The sequence below is a fragment of the Schistocerca piceifrons genome, chromosome 6 (assembly GCF_021461385.2).
Source record: "Schistocerca piceifrons isolate TAMUIC-IGC-003096 chromosome 6, iqSchPice1.1, whole genome shotgun sequence".
NCBI classification, from domain to species: domain Eukaryota; kingdom Metazoa; phylum Arthropoda; class Insecta; order Orthoptera; family Acrididae; genus Schistocerca; species Schistocerca piceifrons.
Window position 1 is genome coordinate 124,143,427 of NC_060143.1, and position 27,005 is coordinate 124,170,431.

The 27,005-nt window shown below is 40.5% G+C and overlaps 1 protein-coding gene across 1 annotated transcript in view; it reads left to right on the forward strand.

Annotated features, from left to right (window-relative positions):
- LOC124802640 (RNA-binding protein 42-like) overlaps nucleotides 1-26,631 on the forward strand; it is a 342,201-nt gene extending 315,570 nt beyond the window's left edge. Inside the window, exons 6-7 of the mRNA XM_047263543.1 lie at nucleotides 6,233-6,367; nucleotides 26,490-26,631. Of these exons, the coding sequence (XP_047119499.1) occupies nucleotides 6,233-6,357 (125 nt within the window). The 3' untranslated portion in view covers nucleotides 6,358-6,367; nucleotides 26,490-26,631. The remainder of the gene's footprint in view (nucleotides 1-6,232; nucleotides 6,368-26,489) is intronic.
- Nucleotides 26,632-27,005: the final 374 nt, after the last annotated feature.

The window sequence follows — 27,005 nt, forward strand, 5'->3', positions numbered from 1 at the left end:
ATTTGCAGCTCATGCTTTTGGTACCGCATCACGTGCTCGCAGCGTCACCAGGCGGCTTCCAACGTCACGGTGGAGAGTGGTCATGATGTTGTGGCTTGTCAGTGTATTAGGACATTGTCGACTTGTAAATCGACTACATAAAGAATAGCTTGGTGAAAGCCAAACTATTCAGCAATATATTTGTATACAGGCATTTCTGTAGGTGTTGTTGTTGTTGTTGTTGTTGTTGTGGTCTTCAGTCCAGAGACTGATTTGATGCAGCTCTCCATGCTACTCTATCCTATGCAAGTTTCTTCATCTCCCAGTACCTACTGCAACCTACATCCTTCTGAATCTGTTTAGTGTACTCATCCCTTGGTCTCCCTCTACGATTTTTGCCCTCCACGCTGCCCTCCAATACTAAATTCGTGATCCCTTGGTGCCTCAGAACATGTCCCACCAACCGATCCCTTCTTCTAGTCAAGCTGTGCCACAAACTTCTCCCCAATCCTATTCAATACCTCCTCATTAGTTATGTGATCTACCCATCTAATCTTCAGCATTCTTCTGTAGCACCACATTTCGAAAGCTTCTGTTCTCTTCTTGTCCAAACTATTTATCGTCCACGTTTCACTTCCATACGTGGCTACACACCACATAAATACTTTCAGAAACGACTTCCTGACATTTAAATCTAAACTCGATGTTAACAAATTTCTCTTCTTCACAAACGCTTTCCTTGCCATTGCCAGTCTACATTTTACATCCTCTCTACTTCGACCATCATCAGTTATTTTGCTCCCCAAATAGCAAAACTTCTTTACTACTTTAAGTGTCTCATTTCCTAATCTAATTGCGGCAGCATCACCCGATTTAATTCGACAACATTCCATTATCCTCGTTTGCTTTTGTTGATGTTAATCTTATATCCTCCTTTCAAGACACTGTCCATTCTGTTCTACTGCTCTTCCAGGTCCTTTGCTGTCTCTGACAGAATTACAATGTCATCGGCGAACCTCAAAGTTTTTATTTCTTCTCCATGGATTTTAATACCTACTCCGTATTTTTCTTTTGTTTCCTTTACTGCTTGCTCAAAATACAGATTGAATAACATCTCACTCCCTTCACAACCACTGCTTCCCTTTCATGCCCCTCGACTTTTACAACTGCCATCTGGTTTCTATACAAATTGTAAATAGCCTTTCGCTCTCTATATTTTACCCCTGCCACCTTCAGAATTTGAAAGAGAGTATTCCAGTCAACATTGTCAAAAGCTTTCTCTCAGTCTGCAAATGCTAGAAACGTAGGTTTGCCTTTCCTTAATCTAGCTTCTAAGATAAGTCGTAGGGTCAGTATTGCCTCACGTGTTCCAACATTTCTGCGGAATCCAAACTGATCTTCCCCGAGGTCGGCTTCTACAAGTTTTTCCATTCGTGTGTAAAGAATTGGTGTTAGTATTTTGCAGCCGTGGCTTATTAAATTGATAGTTCGGTAATTTTCACATCCGTCAACACCTGCTTTCTTTGGGATTAGAATTATTATATTCTTCTTGAAGTGTGACGGTATTTCGCCTGTCTCATACATCTTGCTCACTAAATGGTAGAGGTTTGTTTGGTCTGGCTCTCCCAAGGCTGTCAGTAGTAACAAAAAATATTGTCCCCCTCCGTTTAGTCATGAAAAATACGACTCCTGCAGAATCAGGCGAGATCCATACGTGAACAATTTGTACCGGTCTTGCTATTAAAGATCCAATTTTGACGGCATAGGGACACGATTTCTTCGTGCAGTATAATTTTGTATCAGATTTACTAATCGTGGTAGTTTCCATTGTAAGGACGTGTTTCACTTTTCTATTCCGTTTCGTCCACTTTTCTCGCTGGAGAAAATATGACGTCTTCACACATGATTCCCAAACACTCCCCGCATTAATAAATACTGCTGGGAAGAAAGAAGGAATTGGAGGCTTCTGTGACTGTATGCAACTTGTGTCTCATTGCTGGACTGGCAACGCAGGGGCCGGATAGGCTGCCTTGCGGTGCAAGGCGTCAGCTCTGTCCCTGCGGCTCCGTTTTCGTCGGACTTCTTCGGCGTCATTCGTCGCCTTTGCCCAGTCTGGATCGGAATAACAAAGTGGCTGACAGCTAGCTGCTTACAGAGCAGCTACCACATCGTCGATCAGTCCGATAACGAACTTGGTGACTCCGCTTGTCCTATTCGCCCGTTGCCGTGTTGCTCTGCTACTGAAGGGGCTGGCTACCACAGCCAGTTGCAGGCGACGTTTGCGGCCGGTAACCCGTAAGTCCAGGTTAAACTACTTGGCACTTGACGTTTAAGCGCCGAAGTTACGACGTTGTACTGTCTGCAGGCATCCACTGCAGCAGTCCGCTCTCCGGTGCGATAGAAAGTAGCTTTAAAGTATCTACCACGTAAAAGACCCCAAATTCAGTTATCCTATAGACAGCTGTAGTTAATTGAAGAAATACACCAACCAGCATTTGTATAAAATTTTATATATTCCAAGGCGCGTTTTGGGCTTTCACAACTTTCCGCTGACGTAATTCATTTATACAGTGAAGCGCCTAAGAGACTGGTATAGGCATGTGTATTCAAACACAGAGATATGTAAACAGGCAGAATTCGGCGCTGCGGTGGGAAACGCCTAAATTAGAAAGCAAGTGTCTGGCGCAGTTGTTAGATCGGTTACTGCTACTACAATGGCAGTTTATAAAGATTTAAGTGAATTTGAACGTGGTGTTATAGTTGGCACTCGAGCGATGGGACACAGCATCTCGGAGATAGCTATGAAGTGCGGATTTTCCCATACGACCATTTCACGAGTGTACCGTGAATATCAGGAATCTGGTAAAACATCAAATCACCAACAACGCTGCGGCCGAAAAAAGATCCTGCAGGAACGGGACCAACGGCGACTGAAGAGACTCTTTCAATGTGACAGAAGTGCAACCCTTCCGCAAATTACTGCAGATTTCAGTTCTGGGCCATCAGCAAGTGTCAGCGTGCGAACCATTCAACGAAACATCATCGGCATGCGCTTTCGGAGCCGAGGGCCCACTCGTGTACCCTTGATGAATGCACTACATAAAGCTTTACACCTCGCCTAGGCCCGTCAACATCGACATTGGACTGTTGATGACTGGAAACATGTTGCCTGGTAGGACGAGTCTCGTTTGAAATTGTATCGAGCGGATAGACGTGTATGGGTATGGGGACAACCTCATGAATCTATGGACCATGCATGTCAGCTGGGAACTGTTCAAGCTGGTGGAGGCTCTGTAACGGTGTGGGGCGTGTGCAGTTGGAGAGATGTGGGTTAGGTTAGGTTAGGTTAGTGTTTTTTAACGTCCCGTCGACAACGAGGTCATTAGAGACGGAGCACAAGCTCGGGTTAGGGAAGGATGGGGAAGGAAATCGGCCGTGCCCTTTCAAAGGAACCATCCCGGCATTTGCCTGAAACGATTTAGGGAAATCACGGAAAACCTAAATCAGGATGGCTGGAAACGGAATTGAACCGTCGTCCTCCAGAATGCGAGTCCAGTGTGCTAACCACTGCGCCACCTCGCTCGGTAGTGATGTGGGATCCCTGATACGTCTAGATACGACTCTGACGGATGACATGTACGTAAGCTTCCTGTCTGAACACCTGCATCCATTCACGTCCATTGACCATTGCGATGGACTTGGGCAATTCTAGCAGGACAATGCTACAGAGTGGCTCCAGGAACACTCTTCTGAGTTTAAACACTTCCGCTGGCTACCAGACTCCTCAGGCGTGAATAGTATTGAGCATATCTGAGATGCCTTGCAACGTGCTGTTCGGAAGAGATCTGAACCCCTCGTACTTTTACGGATTTATGGACAGCCCTGCAGGATTCGTGGTGTTACCTCTAGCACTATTTCAGACATTAGTCGAGGTCATGCCACGTCGTGTTGCGGCACTTCTGCGTGCTCGCGGGGGCCGTACATGATATTAGGCAGGTGTACCAGTTTATTTGGCTCTTCAGTGTATGTTTTGCTATAAATTAACTCGTCACTTTCTGAAGACATGTAATGTTTCTTCAAGCAATTTAATCCACTGCCGCGGAGCTCAATCCCTATGAACACGGAGAAATTAAGATCTCTGTAATGTCTTTTAAGCCTCAGGAATCTGTTCTTAAATGTAGTTAGGGCAGGAGGTATGTAAATGTTTTTAAAATGAACGAAATTTTTCCGACTGGGAAACAGATTCAAAATTGTGATTTCTGAAATTTTCTGGGCGTAATGAGTATTTCGTGAGGTCCCCTCCTTGCAGCCGGTTGCGTCAGGATCGTGCCACGATATTTCGGTTGACAGCCATGCAGCCATCTCTTGGTGAGTTCACTCTGTGTAAATTGTGGCGAGACGATGTAATACCGACTACGCGGTTTGCCCTCAGTTGCCGAAGAGGAGCACTCCTCAGAACAAAAACAGATAAATATTCTGCATAAAGCTACAATCGTGCGTTTTATTTTCGCGTGTCGTTCTTGGTTTTCGACCCTGAGAAATTTATAAGGAAAGTTATGTGCTGATTTTTTTTTTTCCTTCCGTAGTGTGCAGGCATTGTTGGGGGCCCTTTCTGCGCGGCACCGCACGGTGTGGCTGTCAACTTCGTCCTCTCTGGCTTAATTCGATCGAACACTTGATGGATTACGTCCAACTTCGGCAGGAGTGTGTTTAGCGTAACTTTCGTCTTTCCATTGCCTTCTGAGAGATTTTATGAAAAGCCAGAGGCTCACTGCCTAAAATAAGCGTGGACTGTCTTCCCAGAGGCGCAGATTCGTGGAACACGCCAGCCATCCAGCCTCTGCACGTGCTTAATGGATTAACTTAATAGAAGCCTCGCCGCAAGAGGTTCTGCGCTAAATTCCCTAGTACTTTTTACCCTCCCTAGAAAGTGAATGTTCCCCAGCTTACGGCGTCCACCTCTACAGTTTGACTCTTTATCCAAACAAAGGTAGCGTATGGCATTCGTCACTGATGTGTGATAGGAGCGCTACTGTTAACGATTTATAAAAGATGTTAGTAAAAGAATATTCTGTATTTTCAGAGGCGGTGTCATGGATCAGAATAGTACAAAAATGTCCAGTAAACATGGATTCTAAAATGCATACCTTAAGAGCTATGAGTACTTACTTTCTTTACTCTGAAACACATCTCTTCTGCTATGAGCTCTTTGCTATTACGAACGACCTACAGAATGCTGTAAACAAATGACGACACATTGTTCTGCTATTGTCTTTGGATACACAATGCAGTAAACATTTATTAGTGTTATTACTGTAAATCATATTCACAGTTCTGGGTAGGTGCAGTGCGTGCACTAGTTCTAATGGAACCAGCTAGTTTTTTGATAATTATGTGAAATACTTTTACATTGTAGTTTTGTCCTTGCACTTGCCACCAAAATGGAGACCTATTATTCCCCACAGGAAATGGCAGAGATGATATGCTGTTCTTATGCTTGGATGATGCAAGCCTCCTAAATGATGTGCAAACACTACAGGAATGCGCCTCCAATACCTGTCAGCGCATTGGTGAACAACCATCAGTTTTTCAGTGAGCACGCGATTCCCTAAGACGTTTTGCAGAAGCGTGCCTTACTTTGATTGGACACCTTATTGAGTACTTTCTTTAGCAAGGTTCAAAGGTGCGGGTCATATGCAGTGGCAAGCAGATTACATTAAAAGTTCTGCTGTTTGACACTAACAGAATAATGTGTCCTCATTTGTTCATTGAATTCTGTAGGTCGTTCATAATAGCATAGAGCTTCCAGTAGAAAGGCTGTGTTTCACAGTAACAAAGATCAACAAGTACTCATAGTTCTTAAAGAGCCCCCATCATGGGTGACGGATCGCAGTGAAGCATCGTATGCTATATTGTCTGTAACTGATTGCTCGCCACAACCCCGCCACATATGAACGATTTGCCAAGCATTTTCAACTAGTGTTATGAATGGCACTTTGTCGAGAAGTTTTGCTATGGAAAGTGAACTGTTGTGTGTAGCAGCAGCTCCAGGTAATTTCCAAATTCCCACGAATTCCTTCAAAAAATAAATTAAAAAAAAACGAGAATTATAATTTATTAAACTTGTTTTAAAATGCTGTTTTTGTAAGCAGTAGGCTATGCTTTAAAAAAAATTGCTTATTAATTTCTTGTCATTCGGAAACTACTGAAGTTGGATTGCAATTATCTAAAGAACACTTTTTATGTTCCGCAGGGCGGTACGTGGGCAGCCGGCCAATTAAGCTGCGTAAGAGCACATGGCGAGCACGGAATATCGAGACCGTGCGGAAGAAGGAGCGTGAGAAGGCCACTCTCATCGGATTGCTGACTGGCAGGTGACACGTGGAAGGTCAGACTTCTTTCTCCATTCGTCCCGATCCTCAGTAGGCAACCTTGAGTATAATGATGAAGAGTACAAGATGTGTCTATAAAGTAACAATACTCGTAACCAAAAAACATGCACGTCATCTTTGTTTAGGTCAGCGACCATAAACATGCACCAACACACACAATTTTTCTGTCATGGTCACAATTTGTTTTTTCTTATTTTGATTACACGTTTTGACTAACTGCCGTCATCGCATCTGTCATGAGACAAAAAGTGAAAACATGGGATACACCATTCTTTGCACACACTTAGGCCGCGTCCTAAGCGACCGATAGCGCGCGACAACTTCAGGCTACAGAACACAACCGCAGGTATGGTTACGGCAGTGTCCTACGTGAGCAGCATCTGTGTCGCTGCCTGTCTTCCGCTGCAACTGGCGATGTTTGAATTCAACCTGGTTTGAATCTTGTCACTGCAGCAAGCGCGACAGAGAGCGACAGCCACGTTGTCTTATTATATATTAACGACTTGCCATTCTATATTCATGAAGAGGCAAAGTTAGTTCTCTTTGCTGATGATACAAGTATAGTAATCACACCTGAGAAACAAGAATTAACTGATGAAATTGTCAATACTGTCTTTCAGAAAATTACTAAGTGGTTCCTTGTAAACGGACTCTCACTGAATTTTGATAAGACACAGTACATACAGTTCCGTACAGTGAATGGTATGACGCCATTAATAAATATAGACCTTAATCAGAAGCATATAGCTAAGGTAGAATATTCCAAATTTTTAGGTATGTCCATTGATGAGAGATTAAATTGGAAGAAACACATTGATGATCTGCTGAAACGTTTGAGTTCAGCTACTTATGCAATAAGGGTCATTGCAAATTTTGGTGATAAAAATCTTAGTAAATTAGCTTACTACGCCTATTTTCACTCATTGCTTTCATATGGCATCATATTTTGGGGTAATTCATCACTGAGGAATAAAGTATTTATTGCACAAAAGCGTGTAATCAGAATAATAGCTGGAGTCCACCCAAGATCATCCTGCAGACATTTATTTAAGGATCTAGGGATATTCACAGTAGCTTCTCAGTAAACATACTCTCTTATGAAATTTGTTATTAACAACCAAACCCAATTCAAAAGTAATAGCAGTGTGCATAACTACAATACTAGGAGAAAGGACGATCTTCACTATTCAAGATTAAATCTAACTTTGGCACAGAAAGGGGTGAATTATACTGGCACTAAAGTCTTTGGTCACTTACCAAATAGTTTCAAAAGTCTGACAGATAACCAACAAGTATTTAAGAAGAAATTAAAAGAATTTCTGAATGACAACTCCTTCTACTCCATAGAGGAATTTTTAGATATAAATTAAGAAAAAAAGAAAAAAAAACAAAACAAAAACATAAAAAAATAAAAATAAAAAATAAAGAAAAAACACAAAAGAATAAAGTTGTTATATTAACTTGTTAAATTAACCTAATTATGTCATGTATTGGAAAATTCGACTCGTTCCACATCATTACGAAATATCGTATTCATGATCCATGGAACTAGTATTAATCTAATCTAATCTAATCTTCTCGGCAAAGCAGTGGAGCGGACGCGACGACAGCTATGAAATATTTGTCGTCCGATTTTACGAAAATTATTCGGTGAAAAAAATTTGATTCTTCCGCATCTTATAGCTTGAAATCTTTAAACGATAAAGGTCTGAACTTATTTTCATTATTCGTCATAGTTACTGTGCTGCAAGATTCAGTACATAGCTGCACGAAATTTTTAAGAATTTGCAGAGGTAAAATCACATTGCTTAGGCTCTCCGTATAGTTCATTGAAGGCCTTACATTATTTCGTATGAAATGCAATGACTATATCTAAATTGCATTTAAAGTTGAGACCAGAACGATATCTCTTTTCATTGTTGAGATATTGGTTATATCCGCGGACGGATCGCTCGCGGCGCGGCCGAACCTTTCCTGCGCTTCGGGAATCAAGTGGTCGTAAAAATCGTTGGACCTCATAAACGGTTCAAGCTGTCGAAACGACGATTTTTGGAAATGATAGCACGCAGAAAGGACTATTTTATCGTATGATGAACACTCGAAACGTTTTTGTAAACGCCTGAGCAGAGCGAAAACAAGACTCCCTATAAATTACACCATGAGGTTTTGTCCGAACTTTCATAGCCAAACAAAGGGAGAGAAACAGGTAAACGGGGTATCAAAATGGCCAGCGTGAGGTTTAGTTTTGCATGAAAATATTTAAGTGCTTGAAAGTAATCAGGCTAACAACGAAGACTTAATTAATGAGTTGAGGAAAAATTGAAATATTTCACGAAAAGCTGTGCCAAGCTATTTAAATGAAGTGTCAAAAATTTCATTTGCTCAAGGCCTAGCTATTTTGCACATAAAAAGATGCATTGGTGCGATATTTAAATGTCGAAAAGGCTTCCTTCGAATAAAGTACGTTAGGAAGGCAAACAAGGAGTCAGTGAGATCATGCTTTCTGAGTAAAACTTGAAAATAAAAAATGAAAGATTTCGGTCAAATATTTTATGAAATGATTTGTGTAAGTGAAACGAATAGATCAGAGAAACATTCTACACGCCTTTGAATGATGCTCGAAATCATGAACAGAAAAGGAGGTGCACCGAACATTTCCCAGTTTTTTATTTCATACTTTTAGACAAATCATTGCACAAAAATTTTGTATCATTGACTTTTAAAGACTATTTACATTACTTGAAATGCTTGGCCTTAACACTGACTGCTGATGAGTTATGTTCACAACATCAGATATATGTAAAATTTCATGTTTCATTGTAATTTATTAGGGATAGGTGCATATACACTTAAAGATCAAGTTCTTTGGCAAGACCTGAAAAATATACTTAGTGATGCAGTGTAAACAGTATGCATAAAACTTAGTATACAGATTTGTAACTGAGTCAGTTAATATATGAGGAACCCAGAATCGAACCCAGGACCTTTATGAAGCACATAATCACGAATTGTAACACTACCACCACACAACAGTTACCTATTGTTTCTGGATATAAAGCTGTGTGTTTATGTGTGTTTTTAGGGTAGTTAGTCATCTAGTCAGTCGTTCTTCTGCATTTATTGGCAGTTAAAAGTTCTTGATCATGTAAAAAAAAAAAACATTTGTATTTAATTTACTAATGAGATAGTTGAATGCTCCTCTGCTCTTCCACGTGTTTTTTGCTTTTGGAAGCTTTAATTGTCGAGTACTAGTAATAGTGTTCCATAGATTTCACATTTGTTTTGAATACAGTCAGAGAGAGTCCCTTTAGTCAGCCATAGTGCCAGTAGTGTCAGTGTCATCGTAACTGCCGCCTGCATCACGCCTGTTGTGCAGCGAGCTACGTTAATTTAAGTATTAACTGTATTTTTCTTACTTGTCACTTCTTCTTCCGTGTGTTTTTGCTTTTGGAAGGTTTAATTGTCGAGTGCTAGTAATAGTGTTTCATAGATTTCGCGTTTGTTTTGAATACAATCAGAGAGAGTCCCTTTAGTCAGCCATAGTGCCAGTAGTGCTACTGTTTGTTTTGAATACAGTCCAGAGACAGATAGTGCTATTTTCATTGTTTTCTACAAGAAGTGTCTAGTAACCACAGTTTAGTCAACTATCAGCCGCCTTTAGTGAATTAGCAGTCTAGTTAAAAGTTGATTAACTCTCTACAGTAAATTGATTTCTTAGAATGGATAGGATGTGTGAATGCTGTGTACGGACGCAGGAGGAGCTGAACGTGTTGATGGCCGCTGTCAGCCGTCTTCAGGCTGCTGCCTCGGAGTGTAGTGGCAGTGGGGAGTCTGGTGCGTTGCATGGTACACTCCAGGTGTTACATGCTTCACCCACTGTCCCTGCTGTCGCGACATCTTCGCGGTTACCGGGCGCAGTTGGGCCACCCTCTCCCCAAGGGGAGTGACGGGTTCAGCGGTGTTCGCGGCACATGAGGCGGAGGGTCAATGTGGAGGCTGGCCGTGTGGCATCGCCCGCTCAGCCTGTGAGTGGACATGTGGCCGCTCCTTCAGCAAGGTCCGAGCAGGCACACGGGGGGAGGGTTTATTAGTGATAGGGAGCTCCAACGTTAGGTGGGTGATGGAGCCCCTTAGGGAAACAGTGGAAAGGTTTGGGAAGGAGGCCAGTGTTCACTCTGTATGCTTGCCGGGGGGTCTCATCCGAGATGTGGAGGAGGACCTGCCGGCGGCGATAGAGAGAACTGGGTGCAGCTGACTGCAAATTGTTCCTCATGTCGGCACCAATGACTCCTACCGCCTGGGTTCAGAGGTCATCCTCAGTTCATACAGGCGGTTGGCGGAGTTGGTGAAGGCAGAAAGCCTCACTCGCGGGGTGGAATCTGAGCTAACTATTTGTAGTATCGTTCCCAGATCGATCACGGTCCTCTGATTTGGAGCCATGTGGATGGCTTAAACCAGAGGCTCAGACATTTCTGCGGAGATCTGGGGTGCAAATTTCTCGACCTCCGCTATCTGGTGGAGAAATGTAGGGTCCCCCAGAATAGGTCAGGCGTGCACTACATGCAGGAAGTGGCTACAAGGGTAGCGGAGTACGTGTGGTGTGCACATGTGGGTTTTTTAGGTTAGAGAATTCCCTCCCTAGGCCCGACAAGAAGCCTCCGGGAACGCGGCAAGGGAGGAGTAGGCAAAATGCAACAGGGGAAATGGTTCAAATGGCTCTGAGCACTATGGGACTTAACATCTGAGATCATCAGTCCCCTAGAACTTAAAACTACTTAAACCTAACTAACCTAAGGACATCACACATGTCCATGCCCGAGGCAGGATTCGAACCTGCGACCGTAGCAGCAGCTCGGTTCCGGACTGAAGCAGCTAGAACCGCTCGGCTGCCGTGGCCGGGTGCAACAGGGAATAACAATATTAATGTGCTAATAGTAAACTGCAGGTACATCTATAGATAGGTCCCAGAACTGCTCTCTTTAATAAACGGTCACAATGCCCACATAGTACTAGGGACAGAAAGTTGGCTGAAACCAGATGTAAACAGTAGTGAAATCCTAAACTCAGATTGGAATGTATACCACAGAGACAGGGTGGACAGTGAAGGGGGAGGTGTGTTTATTGCGATAAGAAGTTCAATATTATCAAAGGAAATTGACGGAGATCCGAAATGTGAAATAATTTGGGTGAAGGTCACGGTTAAAGAAGGCTCAGACATGGTAATTGGATGTCTCTATAGGCCCCCTGGCTCAGCAGCTGTTGTGGTTGAGCACGTGTAGGATAATTTGGATAGTATTTCGAGTAGATTTCCCCACTACGTTATAGTTCTGGGTGGAGATTTTAATTTGCCGGATATAGACTGGGAGACTCAAACGTTCATAATGGGTGGCAGGGACAAAGAATCCAGTGAATTTTTTTTAAGTGCTTTATCTGAAAACTACCTTGAGCAGTTAAACAGAGAACCGGCTCGTGGCGATAACATATTAGACCTTCTGGTGACAAACAGACCCGAACTATTTGAAACAGTTAACGCAGAACAGAGAATCAGCGATCATAAAGCAGTTACTGCATCGATGATTTCAGCCGTAAATAGAAATATTAAAAAAGGTAGGAAGATTTTTCTGTTTAGCAAAAGTGATAAAAAGCAGATTTCAGAGTACCTTACAGCTCAACACAAAAGTTTTTTCTCAAGTACAGTTGGTGTTGAGGATCAGTGGACGAATTTCAAAACCATCGTACAATATGCGTTAGATGAGTATGTGCCAAGCAAGATCGTAAGAGATGGAAAAGAGCCACCGTGGTACAACTACCGAGTTAGAAAACTGCTGGGGAAGCAAAGGGAACTTCACAGCAAACATAAACATAGCCAAAGCCTTGCAGACAAACAAAAATTACGCGAAGCGAAATGTAGTGTGAGGAGGGCTATGCGAGAGGCATTCAGTGAATTCGAAAGTAAAGTTCTATGTACTGACTTGGCAGAAAATCCTAAGAAATTTTGGTCTTATGTCAAAGTGGTAGGTGGATCAAAACAAAATGTCCAGGCACTCTGTGACCAAAATGGTAATGAAACAGAGGATGACAAACTGAAGGCCGAAATACTAAATGTCTTTTTCCAAAGCTGTTTCACAGAGGAAGACTGCACTGTAGTTCCTTCTCTAGATTGTCGCACAGATGACAAAATGGTAGATATCGAAATGGACGACAGAGGGATAGAGAAACAATTAAAATCGCTCAAAAGAGGAAAGGCCGCTGGACCTGATGGGATACCAGTTCGATTTCACACAGAGTATGCAAAGGAAGTTGGCCCCCTTCTTGCAGCAGTGTACTGTAGGTCTCTACCGTTCGAAAGGATTGGAAAAGGGCACAGGTCATCCCTGTTTTCAAGAAGGGACGTCGAACAGATGTGCAGAACTATAGACCTATATCTCTAACGCCGATCAGTTGTAGAATTTTGGAACACGTATTATGTTAAAGTATAATGACTTTTCTGGAGACCAGAAATCTACTCTGTAGGAATCAGCATGGGTTTCGAAAAAGACGATTGTGTGAAATCCAGCTCGAGCTATTCGTCCACGAGACTCAGAGGGCCATAGACATGGGTTCCCAGGTAGATGCCGTGTTTCTTGACTTCCGCAAGGTGTTCGATACAGTTCCCCACAGTCGTTTAATGAACAAAGTAAGAGCATATGGACTATCAGACCAATTGTGTGATTGGATAGAAGAGTTCCTAGATAACAGAATGCAGCATGTCATTCTCAATGGAGAGAAGTCTTCCGAAGTAAGAGTGATTTCAGGTGTGCCGCAGGGGAGTGTCGTAGGACCGTTGCTGTTCACAATATACATAAATGACCTTGTGGATGACATCGGAAGTTCACTGAGGCTTTTTGCAGATAATGCTGTGGTGTATCGAGAGGTTGTAACAATGGAAAATTGTACTGAAATGCAGGAGGATCTGCAGCGAATTGACGCATGGTGCAGGGAATGGCAATTGAATCTCAATGTAGACAAGTGTAATGTGCTGCGAATACACAGAAAGAAAGATCCCTTATCATTTAGCTACAAAATAGCAGGTCAGCAACTGGAAGCAGTTAATTCCATAATTATCTGGGAGTACACGTTAGGAGTGATTTAAAATGGAATGATCATATAAAGTTGATCGTCGGTAAAGCAGATGCCAGACTGAGATTCATTGGAAGAATCCTAAGGAAATGCAATCCGAAAACAAAGGAAGTAGGTTACAGTATGCTTGTTCGCCCACTGCTTGAATACTGCTCATCTGTGTGGGATCCGTACCAGATAGGGTTGATAGAAGAGATAGAGAAGATCCAACAGAGAGCAACGCGCTTCGTTACAGGATCATTTAGTAATCGTGAAAGCGTTACGGAGATGATTGATAAACTCCAGTGGAAGACTCTGCAGGAGAGACGCTCAGTAGCTCGGTATGGGCTTTTGGTGAAGTTTTGAGAACATACCTTCACCAAGGAGTCAAGCAGTATATTGCTCCCTCCTACGTATAGCTCGCGAAGAGACCATGAGGATAAAATCAGAGAGATTAAAGCCCACACAGAGGCATACTGACAATCCTTCTTTCCATGAACAATACGAGACTGGAATAGAAGGGAGAACCGATAGAGGTACTCAAGGTACCTTCCGCCACACACCGTCAGGTGGCTTACGGAGTATGGATGTAGATGTAGATGTAGATGCATATTCGAAGAATTTGTCTGATGATCTTCATAGTTGATGATATTTGTGAAATTCTCCATGGAGATTCCTCCATTTGTAAATTTCATGCACAGCATTCCTTTTCATGTTCTTTTCTTAAGTAAACCAAATTTTGTAGCCTTACTCTCTAACTACAGTATTATACAGTTTAGGGGCACCATTTTATAGAAACAGCTGATTGTCTCTAAGCAGCCATCTTGTAGCGCGACATGGTCACTTGCACGCAGGACACCCGAGATTGTCACCCGATTCTGTTGCTTGTCGCTGGAGTGTCGCATATCCAGAAGTCACTCGCTGTCAGTCACTTCTGTTGCTCACATAGGACACGGTCTAACACATCACGTAATTTGTCACCTCCAAATTTTGAGCCAGTTCTGGATAACTTATTCTCTCTGTATCATTGGAACATTCAGAGACATGGAAGGATGGGTGTGATGTTGGGAAGAAATCAGATGTCACAAAAATATTTTTCATAAGAATAAATAACTCACTCTTGGATCCACATTTTTCAGTAAACCATAAAAATGACAAGTGCTGACAAAAAACAGGACACAAATATAGTAATGTACATGCGTAATACACACCAAATACTTTCAAACATCAATACAATGTAAATCGTCAAACAATACATACTCTTACAGTCCCCAGTAAGGAGGTAAATTATTCAACAGCTACTATATGGTACTTGAGGCATATTGTCAGCACATTTTATCAGTCATGAATAAAATGTAATTAAAAATCTAGTATGTTAAGTAATGATTAAAATGACGCCCAACAACAGCAGAAAACAGTCAGCCTTAGGATATAATAAAAATCATAGGAAAATGACTCCATGGCAGCCAGTGTACACACCATGTGAGCCAATAGAAATGAGGTGGAGGTGAGGGAGGGCTGGTGTCAAGGCACTCAGATGTCGTAACAGGTCGTAAAAGATGTCACAAAACTAATTTTTACTAAAACGTGTCTATTCGTTTATCATTCGTTGTGACTGCCTTTTACTGTTAGAATATATCTCAAGCTATTATTTTATTCATGGCTGTAATTTTCAGCAACTGTAGTATATACTTTTCACAATAAAATTCAGTCATTAGTTGCAATTATATTTTATTACTCCTTACCAATTTTGACAAATAAATCTGTCATCTTCAGAAGTTTAGAATTGGTTTAGCAGATGTCAATATCTTCTTCATAAAAACATAATGTAAATATTGTATGTGATTATTGTAAACACAGATTGATAATTTATAGTCACTATATCACATCTATGTATGAGGGTGATTCAAAAAGTAACAGCAAACTATTTTTTGTGAAGCATATACTTCTCTTACAGACACAAACAAGATTTTATTTTTCAACATAATACCACTCCTTTTTGATACACTACTCATACTAATGAACCAACTTTTCTATTCCATTTGAATGAAAGATTTCCGGTTGTGCCCACAACCAAGAGTGCACCGCTTCTTTAATTTCATCATCACTTTCAAATCATCGTCTTCTGAGAGCATCCTTCAGGGGTCCAAACACATGGTAATCCAAAGCAGCGAGTTCAGGACTGTACGGAGGATGTGGTATGACTTGAAATCTCAGTCTCCGAATGACAGCAAGAGTTGCAGCTGTGGTGTGGAGGCATACATTGTCATGACGGATAAATGCCTCTAGACAGAAGTCCTGTGCGACAGCTCTATATTTCTGGCTTTAGCTCAGTCTCCAACATGGCATTGTACTGGGTCTTTTCACTGTTTCACCCTTTGCTCATAGTGCTTCAAAATCAACCCATTCATATCCCAGAAAAGGATGAAAAGGAACTTTCTGGCAGACGGATGAGACCTGAAGTCCTTCTTGGCTGGAGAAGATGGGTGTTGCCATTCTGAATTCTGTCTTTTGCTTTCAGGTTCACAGTGATGCACCCAGGTTTTGTCTCCTGTGACAGTACGTGTCAGAAAACCTTGTCCTCCAGTTTGCATCAGAGATGATGTGGCATCCTGAACACGTGTCATTTTGTGAGCATCTTTGGCTCACATCGTGCACACTATAAGTGGTACTTGAGAACCTCATTAATAGTGGTCTGAGCAGATCGACAGTGATACTCAGTTTCCTGACTAAAACCCCTACAGAAATGCACTGGTTCTCACGAATCGTAGCATCAGAGTTTCCTGCATTCTTTTCAGGAACGGTTGTAAAATGACGACCAGAACGTTGCTGTTCTGTGACTGACATACATCAACTTTTAAAGACATCTACTGACGTGTACTCTCTTCTCTCACTAATGCATCTATTTCCATACCTTTCCAACATCCTTCTATGGATTTGTTGAGATTTTACGCCCTCCGACCACAAAACTCGTATTTCTACTCACTTTTCTTCTGTGGTGCACACAGCTAGGGACACAGCCATTTTGTTTCAACTGTCTTTCTTATTCAGCTTGTAATGCAATCTTTCATGTATGCCGGAGATTTTTTAAAGAATGCATTTCATTTCCTGTGAGTTTCAAATGCATGATGTTTTACTTGTATTTAATACTGATAGTTTGCTACTACTTTTTGAAGTGCCCACATATACATATATGTATTTATTTCTATGGAGTCCATGGCATTTGTGTGCTTTGTATAGGATTTTAAGAATTTCTGTAATAAGATCTAGATTACACTTGTTGGAATTTAAATGGTTCCCTAAAGCACTTTTGTTGGGCTTGTACATATGCTCTCTAAACCTTGTTGCAAAATTCCTACAAGTTTGGCCTATATAAAATTTATTGCAATCCCTGCATTTTAGCTTATACACTCTATATCTCAAAAATTTGTTTTCATCATTTTGTATGGAATGCTGCACCCCTTTATCTAAATTTCTATTGGTAACAAAATCCAACTTTGAGATGAGAGACAAACTTAGTTTTGGTCTCTTTTTGCTTTTCATAGTTTTTCCTTTTATCTTAAATCTTTCTGTACACCCCCTATACACTACATCGTTTAACACCATCAGTCATCTATTCCTGTGTAGTTATATTTAATTCATGTTCAGTAGCAACATTATCAGGAGTTAATTCGAAGAGTGTGTTGATCATTGATCTAAAATGCCCATTTGTAGGAATTTGGGTGAAATGAGTCCGCACTAATAATGATGTCTAAAGTGGTTGGTTTTTGGAAAGTGTTCATAGTGTCCTATGATTTTTCATTAATTAAATATCTAAGGGGCTAATGTGAGTACAACCTGATATTTTCAGAGAATGATTTTTCATCATAGATAGGTCAAGTGTCATCATAATTTTGTAGAAGGGACGCATTGGGACATTAATGACACTGCCAAGAAATTTAAGTGGATGCAACCAAAAATTAAATTCGCAGTAGAGATTTAAAAAGAAGAAAGCTTTCTAGATCTTTTGTTAGAGGAAGATAATGGGACACACTCTGTTGACACTTTCTGAAAACCAACCACTTCAGATGTGATTATTGATGCAGCCTGTGTCATACAGATTCCCACAAATCGGCTTCTTTTAAGGTCAGTGATAAAAGACTTTCCTCAAATAACCTCTTAATAATGTTGCTGTTGAAAGTGAATTAGATGTAATTACACAGGTAGCGATGGCTAATGGTTTTAGTGTATTGGGGCTGTACAGAAAGATTAAAGTTAGAAAGAGGAGACATGAAAAAGAAACAGCAACCAAAACTAAGTTTATCTATATGATGTACTGGGTGTCCCAAAAAGAATGACCCAATTTTAACTTGTAATAATATTGAGACAAATGTCACTAGGTGACTGAAACAGTGCTAAATGTAACCGGCATGGTCTAGAGTTTTAGAAAAAATCCACTAGATGTCACTACAAGCACTGACCTGGAGCATGCAGCCAGTCTTGTGCAATATGGCTTCCGTGCAACAGAAGGTGTATTGTGTTATTGAATTTATTTGTGCTCAGTCAGTGAATCAGTGATTGCAGTTCAGCGGGCATTTCATATTCGATTTCGTGCTAAACTACCATCACCAAAGAACATTTGATGGTGATATAAACAGTTTGAAGAAACAGGGTGCCTCTGTAAAGGCAAAAGTCCTGGCCAGCCGCGTGTTTATAAACAAACAGTGGAACAAATCCAATGAGCATGTGAGTGGAGCCCCCACAAGCCTACGCGTCATGCTAGCCGAGAACTTGCATTACCACTCGTGACAGTGTGGCATGTGTTAGGGCGTTGCTTAGCCCTCAAACAGTACCAATTACAACTGTTACAAGCCCTTCAAGATACTGACAAAGTGAAGTGAGTGGACTTTAGCAATGCTATTCTAGAGGACATGGAAGATGACACTTTTATGTCACATTTGATATTGAGCCATGAGGCAACTTTCCATATTAGTGGTAAGGTTCACTGTCATAATGTGCATATATGGGGGCTCGAAAATCCTCATGAAACAATTGAACACCAACTCGATTCACCAAAAGTGATATTTTTTTTTTTTTTTTTTTGGCTTCGCAAAGCAAGTTTTATGGACCAATGGACCATACTTTTTTGAGGAAGAAACCGTAACAGGACAATCATACCTTGCAATGCTACGGAACTGGTTATTCCCACAACTTGACTCTGACAGTTTCATCTATCAGCAAGATGGAGCACCACTGCACTGGCACAACAGTGTGTGCAGTTTCCTCAACGTACCTCAATGTTGGATAGGGCATGCAGGACAGCGAGACCAGGTTTTATACTCTCGGCCTCCTAGGTCCCCTGACTTAACACCATGTGATTTCTTCCTGTGGAGATATGTTAAACAATGTGTTTACATTCCTCCCTTACCTCCTGACACTGATGAACTAAAAACCAGAATATCAGTTGCTGTAGCTTCAGTGACAGCAGACACCTTACGCTCAGTTCTGGATGAATTCGGCTATCAGCTAGATGTCGCCTGTGCAGCCAATGGAGGACATATTGAACATTTATGATGGATTTTTATAAACCTCTGTCTTTTCTCAGTAATTTAGTATGCAATTTGTCGGTGTTAAGCCCTTCTTCCTTAATAAATAATTCTATTTAGAATTGGGTCATTCCTTTTGGGGCACCCTGTATAATGGCCCACTTTGTAAGGTCATGAAACCATTTAAAAAATCATCCAAAAAGTTGGGTTTCATACTAATAGAAATTTAGATATCATGTCATTCTGTAGAAAATAATGAAAACAAATTTTGAGGTATGGAATGTATAAACTCAAATGTAGGGACTGAGAAAAATTTAATAGAGGTCAAACAGATGGAATTTTGCAACAAGGTATAGGGAGCATACGTATGATCTGACAAGATTGATTTGGGGAACCATTCCAAGAACTGTGATCCAGACCCTATTACAGAAAGCCTTCAAATCGCACTCAAAGCACCCACAGGCCATGTACTCAATTACTTTGGAAGAACTCAAGATATATTCTCATAGAAAAAGGCAGTCACTATGAGTGCTAAAAGAGCAGACATATTTTAGTAAAAATTGGTTTTGAGACATGTTTTATGATCTGTTATGACATTCAGTTACTTGTCAAGCCAGCCGCATTACCTCCATGCAATTTGTACTGGCTCTATTGGGATTGTGGACTGATTGCCTTGGAGTAACTTTCCTATGATTGTGTCATTGCTTTGTATTATATTCTGCTGTTGACTATTGCATTTGGTGCTGCAATATTTTGCACATATGTTCTACAAATCTTATGTTACATAAAGTTCGTTAAAATCTCACGAGAACCATATAGATGCACATGTATTAATCCATATTGGTTTGTCTTGTTAATCATTACTTAATGTATTAGATTTTTAATTTTATGCATGTTTGATAGAGTGCGTTGGCAGTGTGCCTTGAGCACCACCTGGTCGCTGTTGAATAATTTACTTCCTTACTGGTGACTGTGTTGCTGCCGGTATGCACCTGCCCCTGTAAGAGAACATGCTATTTGATGATTTACATTGTATTGATGATTTGAAGTATTCGGTATGTATTACTCATGTTTATTACTGTATTTGTGGCCTATCTTTTTGCTATCATTTCTTGTTTTTACGATTTATTGAAATAATGTGCATACCATAAATACTTATCGCTTCTTATGAAAAATGTTTTTGTAATGTGGGCAAATAATTGTATATACCATGTTTTATTTTTCCTCTTACGACAGATGTGATGACGGAAATTAGCTGAAATGAGTAATCAAAATAAGGAATAGTAAAGTGTGGCCAAGACAGAAAATTTTTCTTTGTGTACATGATACTTGTGTTTGTACATAATACTTGTGTTAAGAAGACATTCTGGAGACAATTCAAATTAAATACTAACTTGCATGTGAATTTCCACAAGTAACAGTACGCTACTCAAAGACTTTGTACAAACAACTGGTTGGGCTAGCGAATGTCTTGCTAATCCACCATTGTATTCTTCAACACAGTTAATATATTACAGGTGTCTTGTAAACACGTTATGTGTATAGTAAGCCAAAAAAATGCTGCTATATTCAAAGTTTTTGTGTTAAGATGTTATTGTCTGATGCTGTAAAACTATTTCGGCTCCATAGTCATTGTCAAGCCATCTGCAAACATAATAGTTGGTACTGCATCTATCAATGTCTGTCTGTAACTAATAACTATTTTACGTATATCTGATGTAGTATTTACTTCTATAACACATCATTAACAAATTCCACTACTGAAATGTTGCATATCCAGAGAACAATAATTATGTCTGCACTACACCTACAAGAAGTAGCTATACAGCATATTAGACTGTGGCAGCGTTAACAAAGTGTTATGGAAGTAAGTACTACAGCACATTTATATGAAATTGTTAATAGTTAGCAACCGACATTGATGGATGCACTAACAACTCCATATGTTTGCAGGTAGCTTGACATTGGCCATGTAGCCGAAATAATAGCATCAGAAAATAATATCTTAATAAAACGTCTTTGAATATAGCATTGTTTTGGCTTATAATACATACAGTACAATAAGTGCAAGTGTAAGCAATTAATGTGCTGTTTATTGCTTCATCTTACAGTGTGAGTTCTTCAGTGTAGGTTGATTGATTCACACTGAATGAAGGAATATGACAATTTTTTTGCATATCTTTCTCAAAAACTCATCTACTTCATTTATATGTTTGAGAAGGTGTAAAATATTTGCCTGCTCCTTTAATCTAAAACTCATCAAGACTAATTTGCTGACTGAATTTCTTCTTGTCAGCTTTATTAGGTAGAGTGTTACTACCTAATAGTGACTTATGAAAAGTTGTCCCAGACTGGGACTCGAACCCAGATTTCCCGCTTTTTGTGAGTGGTTGCCCTAAACACTTCAGCTGCCCAAGCACGCTCCCCGGACTGATCCAAACCTCCATCCTTATATCGGTGTCCATTAAATACATCACCTTATGCAACATTACTTGGACTAGGAGGAATGAGAGAATTAGAAATTGAAACCGATGTTGTTATCAACATGTACCTGCCTAGACTTGTAATACTCACTTGTATGTCTGAAAGAATAGACACAGTTGACTAGCCACAGCTGTACAAAATACAGTGCACTATTGATTATTCGTGTATCTAAAAAAAAATGGGGGGGAGGGGAGCGCATGTGTTGTGTGGACACTAAGCCACATCTGAGCACTCACAGATGTGGGCTACTGATGCTGCTGCTACTACCCATCCAGTAGTCTCCGTTCCGAATACATATTGAAAAATCTCATCAAATATTTGTATTTTTCAATTATTTCTGTAGCCTAGTTCCATAGATGGCCAACTCCATTTTTTTTACAATTTGAGATAATAACAGATTTCAAGAGTGAATAGTGTAGGGAATCCAATACTGGTAGTCTATAATGATAAAAATGGGCAGAAGCATTTTAAGATCATTTTTAAACATTTGTCTTGGTTACAAAATCAGCCAAGCATAAAATATGTTGCTGACAAAACAGCCACCAATCACAAAGCTTAGATCTACCATGTGACCTCACAAGTTCATGACATTTTTAGAGACATATTGATGACCAGTGTATTCTGCATGTATCTACTACAAACTGAAAACAGAATTATTCATACACACAACTTTTGCATCAAGATTTTTTCGTGTCGTAAAGAAATTAGACGATAAGGTAGCTGTAACGTCATATGATTCACAAAAAATATACTATTTCCAGAGCTTCCAGAGCAAAGCACATAATGATCAAGGCTGCTGTATTACTATAATTTGACAGTGGTTTCTGGATGTTCTAGTGGACCTGGAACTCTGCTTTAAGAGAATGTATCAAGCTGGACAGAACATGAAAGAAAGTAGTCGTCAAATGAAGCAGCCTCGGTAGTATATGAGGAACTTGAATGTAAATGTAAAACCAGCTATTCTGAAGGCAAAGACACTGTACAGCTTATAGCAGGTGGGTGTCCAGACCAAAACAAAAATACAATCTTGACTAAAAGGAACAAAATATTAGAGCAAAAAAATTGAACTCTTTTTCTGTCACAGGGCACTCTTATATGCCAAGTGATAGAGTTTTGGTGCACTTGAAAAAAATATTAAGAAAAAGATAAGATTGTGCAGCCTGGAGAGCACCTTGATAAATTTAGTAAGCATGGAACCATCAAACTTTTAGGAAAGGATTGGGCCAGTCCAAGATTTCACAAGTCAAAAAATCAGTTTTGGCCAAGAAACCAAAGTCAGTACATGTCAGTGGTGAACAAAACTATAACTTTCAAACTGAGCAATCTTTGTGTGTCATGAAAGCAGAGGAAAAACACTATGGTGAGAAGTAGAATGAGATTGGAAATGTTAAGTGGTATGAAGAAGAAATGAACAACAGTAGTTTATTGCCTGACAATCCACTACCTAAATGTATGTGTTTGAATGAATCGCCTATTGAAGGACATGAAATTGAAGTAAATCAACTCGTTTTACTGGACAGTTAAGATGTTATTTTTCAGACTTTACAATATGTGACCAATTTCGTATCATTAAAATTATGTTTCCATACAGTTTGTGTTTTAGTTATTTAACCTGAAGCCTGGTACATCAGTCACACATGATTATTACTGACAAAGCCCACACCACCAGACACAGAGTAAAAAATGCGGCCTTATCTGATTGTTGGTTACAAACCCAGCAATCTCCATATTTGACGTAAGCTATATTATGTTTAGATCTACTGTCCAATAGTGACATGAAAATTTGTGGTGGACCAGGAGTCAAACCCGCGTTTCCCGCTTATTGTGAGTGCCCGCCTTAACCACTTTGGCTATCTGTGCATACTCCATGGATCGACGCAAACCTCCATATTTCACACTGTCTATGTTCTTACATCATAGTCCACTAAATTCATCACCTAATGGTCAAAATTTTACTTGAATTTCTGCAATAGGGAAAAATGAGACAAAGAATCAAGACCAATGTTGTTGTTGTTGTTTGCCTACATAGGCTTGTAATACATGCTTGCAGTGAATTAGTTTTGAATAATTTCACACAGCTGTGCATGATCAACAGTGTCTGTTCTAAAAACTAAAAATCATCCTTGCACAAATTCTATACTGATTCAGTGCTGTTGAATAGGTCACTCCTGCAAGCCACGTGGGCTGCTGCTAGAGTGACATTGTTAGTCCCAAATCAAAGTAATGATGTTGCATTTGTCTAGGTCCATCTGCTTTATTTGTGTGTGTCACTATATTGTGAATCTGAGGAAACTGCTTGAAAAACTGTCTATATACTTTGCCCAGTACAGTCAGTAGGCAAAATTATCTGTCACTACATTGTGTTGGTTCAATGTGTCTGATGATTTGTTGGAGATTACAAGCAGTCAACCTTTCTAATTGTTAATTTTTATTGTAGTGAAATGAACATTTCGGTCTATGACAATACAGCTGCATTTGTGCTAATGAGTTAATCGACCGTACAAGGAAGCCCAACAGACATGTTTTCCCGTGTTAGGCTGGGGGAGGTACTTTCTTATTGAGACCAACTGCGTTGGCAGTACAGGTGGAGATAAATGTAGGACATTGTCCAAAGCCAAAAGCAATGACATTTTGTGGCCAAACAAGAGATTCCTTTTAAACTGTCAGTGTTAGACATCAAATGTATGTTACTGACCATCTTGCAAAAAAATGAGCCGTTGCTTGAAAAGTGTTCCAATTTAATCACAACTTCAGACATATAGTAATTATTGTTTAGTCATTTCTCCACAATGATTTGTAAAAATTCTGAGTCTGTCGCTGCACAACTGATCTGAGGATCACACTTAACTGAGGCTGCAGTCACTGATGCAGTCTACAAGTAAACACTGTGCATAGCAAAGCGTTGGTGCTATTGTTTCTGATTCCTCTTAAGCTTGACAGATGAAATGCAGTCAGGCATGCCACAATCTCTGTTTTAAGCATTAAGTCTTCAACTGCCATATTTGTCATGATTCCAATGGCCATTAGAATCAGCTTCTGTAGTTCTGATCAAATGTTACACTTATAAAGTATTATCACAACTCATCAAATAGCTCCCCATAATGGAACAAAATTCTTTGCCTTTACACATGTCTGCTTGTGTCTGTATACGTGCGGATGGATATGTGTGTGTGCGCGAGTGTATACCTGTCCTTTTTTTTCCCCCTAAGGTAAGTCTTTCCGCTCCCTGGATTGGAATGACTCCTTACCCTCTCCCTTAAAACACACATCCTTTCGTCTTTCCCTCTCCTTCCCTCTTTCCTGATGAAGCAACCGTTGGTTGCGAAAGCTTGAATTTTGTGTGTGTGTTTGTGTTTGTTAGTGTCTCTATCAACATACCAGCGCTTTCGTTTGGTAAGTTACATCATCTTTGTTTTTTATATATATATATATATGGAGGGGAGGGGGCTAGTTGTATTTAATTATGTTGTTCTGATTATAATAATTGCATATCTTAAGATTATACACCAATCAAAAAGTTTTGCATCACCTCGGTTCCGAGAGATCCGGAAACTGTACAGAAAATTGGAATAGAGATAAACATAAAAATCATTTCTGCCCTTTTTGTTGCTCATGAAAACCACACATTGCATGTTGTACCACCATAAAGCAAGACCTTCAGAGTTGGTAGTCCAGATTGCTATACACATTGGTACCTCTGCTACTCAGTAGCACATCCTCTTACACTCGTGCATGCCTGTATTCATCGTGGCATACTATCCACAAGTTCATCAAGGCACTGTCGATCCAGATTGTCCCACTCCTCAATGGCGATTCGGCATAGGTACCTCAGAGCGGTTGGTGGGTCACGTCATCCATAAACAGCCTTTTTCAGTCTATCCCAGGCATGTTCAATAGGTTTCATGTGTTGAGAATATGCTGGCCACTCTAGTCAGGCGATGTCATTATCCTGCAGGAAGTCATTCATAAAATGTGCATGATGGGGGCATGAATTGTTGTCCACGAAGATGAATGCCTCGACAATATGCTGCCGATATGGTTGCACTATCAGTCGGAGGGTGGCGTTCATGTTTTGTACAGCTGTTAAGACAGATTCCATGACCACCAGCAGGGTACGTCGGCCCCACATAATGGCCCCCCCCCCCCCCCACTCCAAACAGCAAGGAACCTCTACCTTGCTGGACAGTGTGTCTAAGTCGTTCAGCCTGGCCAGGTAGCCTCTAAACATGTCTCCTATGATTGTCTGGTTGAAGGCATATGCGACACTCATCAGTGAAGAGAACATGATGCCAATCTGAGCAGTCCATTCGGCATGTTGTTGGGCCCATCTGTACTGCGCCTGCATGGTGTCGTGGTTGCGAAGATGGACCTCGCCATGGACATCGGGAGTGAAGCTGCACATCATGCAGCATATTGCGCACAGTTTGAGTCGTAACATGACGTCGTGTGGCTGCACAAAAAGCATTATTCAACATGGTGGCGTTGCTCTCAGGGTTCCTTCGAGCCATAATATGTAAGTAGTGGTTGTATACTGCAGTAGTAGCCCTTGGGCGGCCTGTGCGAGGCATGTCATCGACAGTTCCTGTCTCTCTGTATCTCCTCCATGTCCGGACAACATCATTTTGGTTCACTCCGAGATGCCTGGACACTTCCCTTCTTGAGAGCCCTTCCTGGCACAAAGTAACAATGAAGATGTGATTGAGCCATGGTATTGACTGTCTAGGTATGGTTGAACTACAGAAAACACGAGCCGCGTACCTCCTTCCTGATGGAATGGCTGGAACTGATCGGCTGTCTGACCCCCTCCGTCTAATAGGTGTTGCTCATGCATGGTTGTTTACATCTTTGGGTGGGTTTAATGACATCTCAGAACAGTCAAAGGGACTGTGTCTGTGATACAATATCCACAGTCAACGACTATCTTCAGATGTTCTGGGAACCGGGCTGATGCAAAACTTCTTTTGATGTGTCTATTATCACTTATATTGAAAACTACAATTCTGATTTTCAGGTGTTCCTACCTAGTGGAGAAAATGAGAAGAAAATCGAGAGAACCTGTGAAATATTTGTTACGATCACAGAAAATGTGTTTATTAACACAAATTTTGTACGTAATTTATACGTGTGAATAAACAAATACTGTACATACAAAACATGCATTATCTGTTTTACATTCCCTGTGCCTGGAATTTATTTCTGATACATTGTTCAAAACACATAGTATATATTTTTATTTTAGCCATAATTGGAACAGTGCACAAAAGATGAATTGTGTAGGATCTGCTTGGTTTTCTATAAAAAAGCATTAAACTTTGTTAATATTTGTGTCACTGATAGTCAGTCTCACATAGCAGCCATTTCTTTTGTCTAAAGCTCATATATGCACACTCATTTTCAGAGTCCTCAGTTGTTGTTCATAGTAAGATGAACAGAACATAGTTAGTTTTTGATGTCTTCAAGAATATAAGCTTCTATGTGGAGCATAGATTGAATAAGTAGATACGAGTTCCAATTAAGTGCCTCAGAA